General features: G+C 40.2%; 1 protein-coding gene across 20 annotated transcripts in view; it reads right to left on the bottom strand.

Moving 5' to 3' along the window:
• FOXP1 (forkhead box P1) overlaps window positions 1-14,071 on the bottom strand; it is a 442,244-nt gene that overhangs the window by 87,301 nt on the left and 340,872 nt on the right. For 18 of the 20 annotated variants that reach the window (XM_059715648.1, XM_059715649.1, XM_019499635.2 and 15 more), the window contains one exon: window positions 509-646. In XM_059715648.1, coding sequence (XP_059571631.1) covers window positions 509-646 — 138 coding nt within the window. Of the gene's footprint in view, window positions 1-508; window positions 647-7,460; window positions 7,568-11,771; window positions 13,347-14,071 lie in introns of those variants that run through there. The other 2 variants (XM_019499641.2, XM_019499642.2) reach the window with 2 other exon arrangements.

Genomic DNA, 14,071 nt, shown 5'->3' on the forward strand with positions numbered 1-14,071 from the left:
TTTTCAGCTGAAATGGGACATGATGAAATGCGGTGCCCGGGAAGACGGATGCACCAAAGTACACGTCTCCTTGAAATTAAAAGGCTTAAGGCTTGCAAATATGCTAACGGCTCTGTGTTTCTGTCATCACCATTTTAATGGTCCCTATAGTTCCATATAGCATTAACAAGTTTAAATGGAAAAAAAAAATAGGTTGCTACTATCACATTTATTCCAGTTAATCATGGCACATCAATACCTTCTGGAGGAGGAAGGTGAAGGCAACGGAGGCATTTGTAAAAGCCCCGATACTTAATTCACACACCTTTAAGTGATAATTCAGCTAGCTGGGAAAGGCTGCTAGTTTTCAAACGCCGCTAGTGTTCGAAACAAGAGAGGCACCAGCTCACCCCACAGAGGAGATATGGGCACCAGTATTTAGGCAGCTTTGACTGCAGGCATAGTTCAGGGTCGGTAGCCCTCTGCTACCCACAATAGTCGTCTCGACAGCTGTTCAAGGAACAATTACCTGTTGAAGCATGAGTGCCTGCTGCTGCTGGAGCAGGACCTGGAGTTGCTGGGGAGTAAGCACTTGTTGCTGGAGGATCTGCTGCATTTGTTGGGGAGTGATCACTTGAGGTGTCATCATAGCCACTGACACTGGAACCTGAAGCATTAACAGACCACAGAGAGGAAGTCAGAGCACTTTTCTATACTTTAGTCTGCTTTCTAATAGCAAGCAGCAGAATTATTTACCCCCTTTTTAATGCCTGCCCAGCGGGTTCAGCTAAGACACCATCCCATCTTCTGTTGCGTTGCATAAATCTGAGCCTTTGTTTTGCCCTAAAGTAACGGGAGGTGCGCGTGCCTGTACGGCCCACCAGAATAAGCAGAAAAGCACCGATTCTGTTTTGTTCCTCCAAAACGCGACTGCAAGGGGAATGATTTCAAACAAAACTAAATACAGTAACAACTCTTCAGATTCATTTATTTTCACAAGACAGCATCCAGTCAAACACTCTCCACCTAAACCCCCCCCCCCCCAAAAAAACACACCAAAAAACCCAAGCAGGTCTCCCATGCTGATGAGATCTGGATCCTTTTAAGCCGGCGATTTTAAGAAAATGAAGCAAAGCTCAGCGATATGAATAACAGCACCTGTGTTTCTACGCAATTTTAGCAGAAAGATCCTACTACAATGTCTTTACCATTCCATATTCACCCAGCATACAGATGTCTTCAATTCTTTCATATTATGTGAGATACCATTAAAAGCCGCTTTCCATGACATTTCAGTGACAAACAGCTACAGTGATGAACTTGATAGCATTTCATATTTGCAACTGTTAACACGTTTCTGCACGGGCATCTTTGCAAGGAACCTGTACACTGTATCTGAAAGGATGATGTCTTGTTCAGATAAAACACTGACATTAAAATGACAGGCTGTCTTGGCCAAGGTTACACAAATTGTATTCAAGCGGATACCTAATGACAATGCTATGAATTCTGCAAGCTTTCTAGAATGTAATTTAGCTATTCAAAATAATCACTGCACTTGTGTTTAATTTGCAGACTACATGAGAACCATTTTGTCAGTCCCAGTAATGCAAGAAGACTATTTCACTAGAAACCCCCTCCCTGAAAAAGGAAAAGAAAAGAGAAAAGGGGGGAAAAAAAACAATAGAGAGAAGACAAAACTCATATGACTTTTAACAGTAATATTTAAGCACCGTACTTTTCTATAGTTTCAAATCAAATATGTGACAGCACAAAACTAAAAGCAGTAAAGGATATACTTTGTTAAAAAGGATCTCCTGTCATCTCATGTATTACAATAAAAGGTAATAACATGTTTTGCACTTTTTCTATGCACCACTTTTTAAAAATCAGCAGACAATAGCTGATCAGAAGATAAAAGAGTTTTAAAAAAAAAATCTTTCAGGGTAGTAGTAAGCAAGGGAGAAATGCAGTATTAATTTTATGTAACATAATGTCTTAATATGCAGTTTATCTTGACTTTTTCACATGATTTGTCCTGTCATTTGCATAGCGAGCTCTCATTCCTAATTTCACAGTCATTATGCACTGATGTCCTGATTTCTCAGCATCACTAATTTTGATGAACTAAAAATGGTTCCTGAAGGTCAGATGCATGTACAGTGCACGTCCTCCAGTGTTGTTGTGTACATGTTGTGTGCAAGGGCCAGCAACCGCTCTCAAGATCCGGGTTGGAAAGAGTCAAACAAATGGTTACGCGCTCTTGACATCTCATTAGCATAACACTGGAAGGTCACCCAGGAGTTCCCCGGATGGCCCCGTGTTCCCGAATGTAGGTTACGGCACACAGCTGGACGATACGCCATCATTTACATCGGACTTTTCCATGTGATCCTTATGAAAATAAAGCTTTATTGACGGGGCCAAATCCAGGCTCCCCTGAAGTCAGCGAAAATGTGCGGCTGATTAGGGAGGGACTGGGATTAAGTTGTCTGCATTTCCATAGGAAACACCCCAGCCAGTCCTTGCACACACAACTACCAGGGTCAGGTGGTACAAAACCGAGACATACCAGTCGTCCCGACTAAGAAGGCACCTAACACTTAACACCCACCGTGTTTTAACATTCAAACTTTTCCCCACCCGAGTAGAAAATCCCTAAACCGATAAAGGAGTCGCCATCCTGGCCCGAGCATGACTCATCTGCATCATCCCATCCCAAAAGCACTTTTTCTTTACCCTGAGGTTTGGGCTACCTTTTGCTTGAGCTGGATTGAGCAAACAGAAAAGGAAGCATGTTTAAGTAGGTTTTCTGTGCCATTCTTGGAAGACAGACAACACAAACACTCATCAGTCAGATTTATGACGGCAACCAGGGATACAGACAGGAATAGGTGGGGTTCTGCAAACCCTACACATTGGTGATTAATAGTATGGGCCACATTCTGCCCTTGGCTCTACAGGAACAACTCCCGCTCCCTTCTGCGCCAGCATGGCCAGGATTTGGCCCTACGCTGCAAAAGCAACTGTGAAGTTTTGCTACCTATTGCATACTCTGCTAAAGCAGGAGTACTTTACTGATAAGGAAAAACAGCTATACGGCATGCTTAAGAGAGGAGGAGTGTGCGGATAAGCTCAACTTAGTTTTACCATCTGAAACCACATTTTCACACCAGTTAGCTCTGAGCCTCTGCCGAGGGCTCGGCCTCTAATTTATCAATGCAATAAAAGTGAGATTTACCCCAAGTTTCTGCTCCAGCATATCATGAAAATAAATTATAGAAACCTTTCACAAACATATTCAAATGGAGCAGAAACTATTGTGTCAAAAAAAAAAAAAAAATACAGAGCCCTGTTTAAGGACTTTAAATAGTTAAGAATTATGGCCTATATATCCACTCCCTTAACTCCCAACGTCCAACTTTTTCATGTACCTAGTCCCTAGTAATACTAGGAATCAAAGGGCATGCAGCACCAGCAATAGGCTATTATAGCCCACACTTTATTACCCATTACTACCGAGGTCATTAGCGGTAAGAGTGATTGTACCGGTCTTAACCTATTGATCATTGTAACTACTATCATTTAATCCCGTGTTGAATGTCTGGAAAGCTGCTAAAGGCACACAAGAGAGACTGCTTTAGCATTGAGAAATATAGCCAAAGCTTGGAAATTACACTTTGATTCATAAAATCCAGCCAATGGTTTAAATCAATAGTATTTAAAACAGTCATGTAAGTTCTTAACTACAGCTCTCTAATATTTATGGGTCCCTTTTTGAGTGTATTCAGTCAAAACTAAACTTTATTTTAGATACCGCACAATATACAGCACATTACTTTAGAGCAAAATGTTTATCTCTGATATTGTGTCTGATCACACATGAAACCTAAAGTGGGGGCTATAAATTCATTTTAGATTTCTCTCTCTCTCTGGAAGGTCCAGGGGAACGTGTCGCCAGCAAAACAAAGAAATACGTTACAAACCAACTTTGAAAACGGCTTAACCGTTTAAGTGCATGGAAATGTGTGTGTGTGTTTTATGAGTTAACAATGAATCACAGAAGGCAGTTTATGAAGAACTAAAATAATTCTGGTTTTACTGCCTTCAGGGAGTTGGAGTTCAAATTAAACTCCTGGCAGATCCATTTAAAGAATGCGAACTTACCAAGCGGAACAGAAGTCGCCCTTTATTTAGGTGTTTATTGCTAATTTTCAGAAGGAACTGTTGCGGCTGCTGTTATTGTGATGATTGTTTAATAAACTGTGTGCTGCAATGATGACTGATAACAATAGGGTGGGGCAGATACCCAGCTGCCTGCAGACCTGGCACTAAAGGTAAAAATACAGCTGCGCTTTAGCTGTCGGGACTCTGCTAGTATAGACCTGCTGACATCTTAATACCATCAACGGCAAAAAATGTCTTTAATACTAACAATTGTTTTCAGACGCGCGCAGTTTCTCTCCGGGTGCTGTTTGCTCTTTCTCGGGCTTCCAACACATTCGCCCTCCCTCCTTGCTCATCTCTCCAGCCCTGAAAACACCCTCTATTATGGAAATGCTTACCAAGGAAAACTTAAAACAACCTAAATTAAGTTCCTCCCTAAATCCAACAATGGAGTTACACCAGTGACACATATGTCACTGTTTTATCTAACTTGGGCAAGGGTCAAGGGAATGAAAATAATTATGATTTATCTCGTCCTCGATAGTTTCCCACTTTCACTTGTGTTAGATACTTAAAGACTAACTACATTATTTCAGCTTGTTAACATCTGCACAAAAGAAACAAAGAGAATGCCATTTTTTTTATTTTTATTTTTTTACAGGTTATGTTTCTGCTACTGAAGATGGTTAAATTACAGCTAGCTAATAAATACGACATACGTATTTCAGATCATTTCTTTAAATTAAAAAGAATATTCCTCCTCCCTTGTGACATCTGGGGTGAGCTTGATTTTGAGAGGTTTAAAATGCCAAGTGCTTGCATGGCAGGAGAGCTGTCTCCTGGATAGAAGTCTCATTCCCAAAAGTTAAAGGGAGCAAAAATGTAACCGAACACAGAAAAAGAATCAATGACTGAATAATAGTTCAAACTCGTAGATTCGATGGGGGAAAAAAAAAAAAGGAATAGACCCAGGTAGGCAAAGCATAATAGCCATTAACTTCAACTGACTACTATATTAGTAATAGGTGCAAAAAAGATGAAATCCAGAAAACCCCAAGTGAAACAATGTAAAATAGCTTTGGTGATACCACAAGAAAGGATAAACCACTGATACGTTATCCAGCAGAAAAGCATAATGCCGCAGCTGGTATCTGATCCCCGTAAAATAAAAAAATACTGAATATGGTACCTGTATCTACCCTGGGAGTGTAAAACATTTCTGACATAATATTTCAGTCTTCAAAACAACAAAAAAAAAGCCACACTGCTAGAACTATTCATGTGGAAACTATAATTCTGTTTCATTATGCAAAATGGAATTTCACTTTTAGACTTAGCTATTTTGCCATAATACTGTACAACACATTAAGACAGGTAATGTTTATTATATTAATGTAAAATCAGCTAAGTAGTCAGTCATTAGCATAACTGTTCTTTCTGCAACAATACAACCCCCTATTAAAAGAGAGACAGGGAGGGAAAAAAAAAAAAAGCCCTCTTTAAAATTCAATTAACATTTTATTTTTAGCGTTTTGTTTGTTAGGTTTGATCAATAGTCGAGGTCTTCCTTCGACCTGTGGAGCTTACTAACCTGGGCTTTTCCTGAGATTTTGCAGTATTTTACAGCATCCGCTTTATGAAGCTTTCGCATTTCTTTACTACTTTAAAGAAAAAGTGGAATCATTTCATATCTGTTTTGAGACTGGAACATCTGATCTTATCTAGACCTTGTCATGCCCACTAGGTTCCTCACTAAATCCAGGATAATTGTTTCAGCTATAATAAATATCTACTACATTTGCATAAAAAAAATACAGTTTACATAAATCCTGCCTTCTCTTCCCATTTGTGAAATACAGACTAGAACAGAGCATACACAACCAAGCAAGCACTGAATGAGAGACGTCTTTTCAGCCTTGCAATTGTTTATATTTTTAACATAGACAAAGTTTCCTTTTTTGCTTTCCATTACACCTACATAACAGGAAAATTAATAACCTAATGGGCAGGATTACAGTCCCTGATGACATTTTGTAATAGCTCAATAGAAAAAAGTGCGGTGAACCATCAGTATTTTCCTTCAGAGTTTAGGAAAGAAGTGCTGGACCAGCAGCACTGTCAAAAAATCCCCAAACTCAAAGGCCACCGTCACGTGCCCATATCCAAAATGCCCCCCCAAACTGCTCAGACCCCTTTGAAAACTCAGCATCTTCCATACACTAAGAAACATCCGAATTTCAGATTGCTTATATCTGTATATTAATTCATGAACACAAGAAGGGAGGCTTAAATTAAAAAAAAAAAAAAAAAAAAAGATTGAATCAGCAGCATTCAATCATTGGATGTGAAAAGTTACAGGGAGGCATGCTTTTTCTTCTGGCAGGTTTTAAAAAAGTGGAACAAGAAGGACCATGTTTATGACAAAAACCTGTCCTTGGCTTCCCTTCAACTGTATTCTTTGCTGAAGGGGTTAAACATGGGAGCTCTCTGTTCTTTAAACTTGGACATTAGAGGAGACGTATACTGGACCGGCCAGTTTAAATATTCATAAGCTGTTTGAAATTTTTCACCTTGTTAAACCAATCGGCTTAAATCAAATACAAAATCCTCAACTTTGGTTCTGCTTAAATGCTCACTTAGGTGTTGCCACTTTGCTTGGCACTGCAGCCTTTAACAGACTTGTAAACTTTATTTGCCTAAAACGTGCAGCTTTTCACACCTAGCACAGACACCTTCATCTGAACATCACAGCTAAGCACAACGGTGCAAATTAGATTCTAATGAGAAAACATCAGTTGCTTCTTTGACAATCTTGCCATTCACTGATTTACTTCTAATGAAGACACACTCCAACCAGCAAGCTCTCGGTGTGTTAAAGGTCAAAACATGTTCAAAAAAATGCCTAGCAAAATCAAGGCAAATGGGAAACCCGTTAAAGAAACCTTCTCATAAAGTGGCGTGGCAATTAGAGTAATTGTGCAAAAAGCCATCTTCAGTTAAAAAAAAAAAAAAAAAGAAATTAAGCTGCTACTACTGTAACAGGTTAGATGAAAATCAAAATTTAATGTATTCTCCCTTGTGTCATCTTGTTTTGTCAAGACATCAAATAGAATTGGAAAGTACAAAATAACAAGCCCTTGAGAAATCACAGAAACCGACCTTTTTGATGTTGTTGGTTTACCTTGTTCTCAGTTATTTGAACAATGATGTTTCAGATTTAAGGGCAAGATAAAGCTTAAAAATTAAAACCTGTTATCGGGTTGTTGTTGGCCCCCCCCCCGCCCCTCCCCTTTCAAAGCAGTCCAGCATCTCACCTAATCAATGAAGGTGAAGCCATCGCAAACCAGTGCACAAACCAGCCAACAACGATGCATATTTGCTCCAAATTCATTCAGCTTTTCGCAACACTCATTTAGCTTCGGTGCGAACGACAGATATACTTTCTAGCAGAGGAAACTGCAGTGGAAAAGTTAAAAAAATCAGAAAGGCTGAGGAAGAGCTCTTCCCCCTCGGCTGCTTCGCTCCAAAATCCGTGCACGGCCACTTCTGCAGATGAGTGCATGATGCATTCCCCCCCCCCTTTCCTTGCAACTGGAAAATAAAGCACCTTATAAAAACAAAGTCAGACAGGACATTGGTGTTGAACTAGTTTCCAGTAATGCAGTTCTGCTTTCAGCAACACAAACACGCTGCTTCAAACCAGCCAAGCTTTTCACCAAACAATAACAAATTTAGCTGATGGTGTCAGGACTTTCCCACAATCTAGCTTTGCAGGTGTCGATTAAAAAAAACAACTAACAACAAAAAAAAAAACCAAAACCTACCTCTATTTCTTTTCTCTAGCAAAGACGGGAGGAAAAACCATCAGCAACTTGTCTTACCGGCCCTTTTACCTTTTCCCATAAATTAAGGCCAAATATTAAGCAAGGTGTTTGGCAAGGGAACTGATTCGAAGACCTCAGTGTCCACCAGGCTCATCGGAGCTTGGCAATGTCTCCCTAAAGTTTGGGATGTCATAAACCTTCCCTGCCTTGATAGCCAGAGCGTACAATTAAAAGGAAACAAAGCATTTAACGCAGAAGTAGGCATCTATTTAGCCTCTATGTTTTAAAAATAAATGGCACAGAACACTTCGCTTTAGCAAGACATAAAACCTGTTCAGTTAAAAAAGGACTGCCTCTGCATCTCTCTCAACCTCCAAGAAATCTTTTAACCTTATTCACACAACTGTTGCAATCGTGGGGGTTTTTTTTCTTCTCTTCCTCCTGTGTACCTTTAGAGCACATCACTCGAAGCATCAGCAAAACTTCTGTCCGGGTCAAATTAGACTGCCCATCATTTCCAATAATACCTCGGTGAGCTCTGATAGCTGGCTGATGATAAAATACGATGCTTCTGTAAAGCCATTTGATAACTATTTACCCTGCAATCTGCAATTGGGATTTCGGCAGGAACCTAAGTTACATTTTTTTTTTAAACTTACTTAGGGATCGTCACCAGACAAATCATTCTGGTGCATCCACCCCAGCACAGACAAGTCTAGAAAGCCAGGATTTTGTTTTATTTTTCACATCCACTATATCACCTACTCATGATTAGTGCAGCGAATGTTGCAATGGCTGGTCAGAGCGTGTCTACAGCCCATCTTACTCCCCCCCCAGTACAAGATGCCTCTGTCTTAAAAACGGGGTGAATAAGTACAGTAAAGTGCACATTAAAAAAAAAAACAACTAACTGTAGCAAACAAAAAAAAATTTCAAAGCAGCCTTTCCTATCATAAGCTTTCTGATGATTTATGGTTTACCAACTCAGCAAGGTTACGCAACACTGCATGCCTTTAGATGCATTATTTGAGTCAGTTGAGATTTAATTAAGATCACAGGCTCCAAAATCCCTGTCAAATGAAAATTCACACAAGACAATACACTATATATCCTCATGCAGATAGTCTCCATTCCATGCTCTGGAATAACAGAAGTTAATCCTCGTTTCTATGGTGGCAGACAAAAGTTCACTAATTTTGTTTTCTTTTGACACTTGTGTTGTTTTCTGTTTTATGTCATGAGATCATTCCTTTCCGAGAAGGGGGAGGGGACGCGATATGGGGGGAGAGGATTCAGAGCAATATGTCTGAATATGGCAGCAGATGTATTTTGACATTCGCACAGCTCTGCTGTGATGTCATCACGTTTTCATATAATTAACCCCTGCCTGTAAGAACACCGTTTTATGACATCTGTCCATTGGGGATGATTGGGGGGGGGGGGGGGGGGGGAAATCAGTCAAACTGCCTTGAATCTGCACTGTCTGCTTTACAAGAAAGTAAGGTTAAGGTTACAAATGGCATCTATTTCTTGCAGCTTACTATCCAACTGTTAACAGAGAATTAACCTGTCTGTACTTCATCCTTGGCCCTGAAGTGCTCTGAAATCATGACAGGAGCATGCTGAATATATCCATTACGATCCCTCGTCCTTTTCTATTTTGGGGGAATATATTTGGTTTCCAATCAGGGTTTTCTAGAGTCTGACACTGGCACTTGTAAATAGGAGAATATTTCTAAAAGGAAAATTGCTGGCACTTTTCCTTGTTCAAGTGTATTTCTATTTGCATTATCTTAATATCTGGTTGCTTATCTCCTGGTTTAGAAATGACAGGTGCTAGCAGTCTTTTTGTTTGACAGGCCACTACACAAATAACTGTCTTGCTTGAAAGGGCTAATGCACTACTAATGAACAATAAATCAACTTTGATTATAAAGTGTCAGACCAATCAGTTTTCAGTTCAGCTCTATCACATTCAAGGCCAAGTCAGCTGCACTGTTTAGTCGAGATTTGGGTTTCATCTTTACATCCTTATCAATGACATTTGCGGGGGTGGCCATAGGAGACCGCGGAGAGCCCCCCCCAAAAAAATGTATTTTCCAGCTGATGCAAAGAAAAACTATACTAACAGCAGGGCTGCTGTCCTTCCCTGCTACTCTGATGCATGTACAGCTCACTTATCTGTCCACATGCACACATAAATGATATATATATATATATACACACACATACACACTCATTACATATTTTAGACCCACTTATTTAGAAGTAGATCCATTACATATAGGAACCCTTCCAACTTCATACATAAAGTGTTACACATACTTGAAGACTTCCTATAGTAAAAATGCTGAGGACCCCATCCTATAAATACACATTCCCAAGTAAAGTGCTTGCTGTCGGCCCTATGTTTCCCTGAAACTCCTCGAGAAGTTATCTGCCTACATCAGTGCTTTCAGGATTGTGCCCCAAAGCATCAGTCATAAAAACAAGCCTTGATCCAAGTGAAAAGCATGTTAATGCTTCAGCTTATTTAAAAAAAAAAAAAAAAGGTAGAACAGCATGTTTAATTTACATTTTAATAGACAGAAACTTCAATCATTTATTTTAGTTAACAATGCAGCACCGATGGCTAAAATAATCCAACGATTTAGTTTCATAAACAGATCTTAGTCACTCAGAGAATGATTCACATTTCCTGCTAGCAAACTTCTGTTTGGTAAAAAAAAAAAAATAAAATAAACCAAAATAGAATAAAAACGTAGCACCTTCAGAAAAATGCTGCTTATTGAAAATCAACACACTGCATTTTCCAGTTATTTTGCTTTTTACTTTTGTGGGCTACTGGGATGATCTGAGCCATTCAGGTTTTCTTGAAAAGCCGCAGGGTTTGAAGGAGTTAATTCCAGAGAGGAAGAGTGTATATGCACTTTGCTCTAAACTTACCACCCACTTCCTAAAGGTTCCCTCCTCCCTACTGCCGCCACCACCACCCTCGAAAATTCATCTCATTTGCACTGAAATACTGTATTGCAGGGCTGACACTTAGCTCCGTTTAGATCCTGTTACACGTATTTCACTGGAGTTCATAACACTAGTCACTGTCAAAAACAAAGCTCACTCACTTAATTTCACATGGCAAATTGACTAGCAAATAAATTCAACAATCACAGTCCCTGACATTTAAACCTGACAAAGTATTCTATTCATCTGTGGATTTTTTTTTTTTTCCTTTCAAAAACTACAGTCATTTAAGACAGCCGAGCTAAAAATAGTCCAGACAGATATAGAAACTTAAACATCAGAATGAAAGAAACTAAATAACCAGTCTATTTGCTTACTTCTGATATCTCAAACAGGCTACAGAGAAGCACACACGTTGCACTTGTCTTCTCTGATACAGCATTACTTACTAAAGACTTGCAAAATAGATATATAAATCCTTGCGCTGGATGAAAATGCAGCACAGCACAAGTGCCCCAACAGAAGGAAAATAGTCAGAATAATAAAGAAAGATAGAACTGAGATTTTCTTTTGAAAGCTTTCTTAAGAGCTGGAGAAAGCAGGCCTGTAGCTGCCCCCCCCCCCCAGTCCTGTCTGAGCTGGTGACTGTACAACTCCCCATCAAGTTGGTAAACAAGGATTAAAAGAGGAGACAAAACTTAGGAAAAGCAAGAGCCCTCTCCACTCCTGCATGTGCAAAATTACACAGCCATGCTGTGCACAAGGAAGATCACCCCCCTCCCACCCCCCCAAAATTTTTTTTTAAAAAAAATCACAAAATCAATCATATTGACAAACCTGACAAACTCCATTTAGCTGCCACCACAAACAGCGTGCTGGGCCATGAAGCTCTATTAAGCCTTGTTGTACAGTCTTTAGCTTCCTCAGGTTACAGACAGATTACACGCGCAAGGGTGCTCCTGGGCTGACAAGATGCAAAACTACCCAATCAGCCACGCCCTTCTCCACCAATCACAACCAGCCTCTAAACATAATCAGTTCAAACACCCCTACACAATGGGCCTCCTCTTCTTCTTTTTTTTTTTTTTTTTTTTTTTTTTTTTTTTTTTACTGACGGCAGGTGAAATAATGCTTTTGTGAAATAATGCTTTTGTCTCTAAAGCAACTCCAGTTAATTGCTGTTAACCCTTTGACCTGAGGATGCTTGTGTCTGCTCCCTAGAAAGCGTGGCGCACAGAGCACGCTGGCCCTTGCTCGCCCGGCTGGTACGAACTACTCTTAGGAGAAGGACTTAATGACGAACGAACCCTTCGTGGCTCGCTTTTCTTTTGCAGGGAGTCGCTGCCACTCAGAAGTCTCACCTTGCACAATTGTTCGCAGCAGGCTTTTAAAAATAGGAATCAAACAGAAATAACTTTCACTTGGGTTTGTGACGCATGATTTTTTTTTACCCAGATTTACCCTTTTCTGTAAAAAAAAATAAAAATTAAAAATGTGGGGCTTTCCATAATCCTGGTGTGCATCAACAACAACAACAACAATGCTCCACCCCGAGTTTGTTCCAGGATTGCTGTGTCTGGCCTGCAAATGGAAACACCTACCCCTTTCTTTTCTTAACAAAGCAGAAGGAAATTAATCACAAACTTGCAACGATAAGATGTTAGACTACATCACAAGGCAGAGATTCGAATATCTACTGTCCCCTTCAGATCAATGCTTCGCAATTGGGAGTTTATAGCTGCCTGTTTTTAATGCAGCCAGACAAACATTTCTGAGTTCAGTGGAAGTGAAACATTTTGTTTGGGTCGGTGGCGCATTTGTAACACTGGGCTTCGTGGTTTCATGCAACTCAAAGCAATCTTTCTCAGCGCCTCACATGTTCTAACTCAAAAGAAACACTTTTTGGCCCCAGCCTTTAATGCAAAAACAACTCCTGTTATTGTGCAGTCTCTAACTTGAGGATTGTAACAGTCCCGGTGACCGCTTGTCACTTGCCTAAAAAGCCATCATAAATTATCCACCTCACCCCTGTCAATCACCCATTTTATTTTTTTTAATCTGCAAAATGTTTCCAGACATGCAATTCACCTAAACAGTTATTTCACATGCAAGGAACTCAAAAACAGAACCCACATTAATACCATTTGCAGCCACAAATGTACTTTATTTGCGAGAGTCAATGAACGCCAGACAATGGCCCTATTAGTTATGCTGCTAAAGAACCTCACAAGAAGCAAAGACAAAGGACCCAATTTACTGACAACTTGTGATCTGATGTTAAATGGGGTGTGATACGGATTGCTTTTCACCCTAAAGTGTTTTCGTGTCAGATAACAAATTTATTAATGGGATTTTTTTCAGGTCACAAAAATGTGACCCCACCCTCTTATGAATAGTTAATAAGGGACTAAGGGCATCTTTTGCAAGACCCTAAATCTGCCAGAAAGAGCCACCATGAATCAGAAAAAGCCTGCCTCTTAAAGGGACAGAAGCAAATGGAAGAGGAGCTCAGTAAGGAGAGGGCACAATTTGCAAAGGTTGCGCAACCACACAAACACAGACATTTAGTATTGGAAAATAAGCAACACGATAGGGTAATACAGGGGGTAAATTAACAATAATTCTCCACCACACTTAAGAAAGCACCTCCTATCCAGGTATCCAGGTTGTAGCTGTATTGGGCCAAAGTCCTGACCGCCTCCTATCCAGACACCCCAAAGCACTGTTGAGTTTGAGGTATACTGTATAACACATGGCGTTTCAAAACTTTTCGGTAGCTTCTTTGCAGGGATCACCTGTCCCCGCACTGGGATTTTCAGATAGCATGCCTAGGGCAACTCCAGCACTTGCTTACATAGAAAAGTAACACCAGTAGACTATTCTACACATTTAAAGGTCTCTTTAATGGGATCTGAAAAACAAGGAGGGAGTCATGTGATCTGGCAGCTCTCAAACAGCCAGTGCTCCATGGACCACAATTTTGGAAATTCCCAGTTGATTGGGTTTTGCGCACTGCAAACTTTCCGGCAGTCTCATTATAGGAATCAGGACTGAATGATGCCTTCAGTTCCTACTTACTTACACAGCCACGTGCAGGTGGATACAGCGGAAGGAAGCCAGCCCGGCCTAGCTCTGCC

Source organism: Alligator mississippiensis, chromosome 12, assembly GCF_030867095.1.
Source record: "Alligator mississippiensis isolate rAllMis1 chromosome 12, rAllMis1, whole genome shotgun sequence".
In the NCBI taxonomy this organism is placed as follows: domain Eukaryota; kingdom Metazoa; phylum Chordata; order Crocodylia; family Alligatoridae; genus Alligator; species Alligator mississippiensis.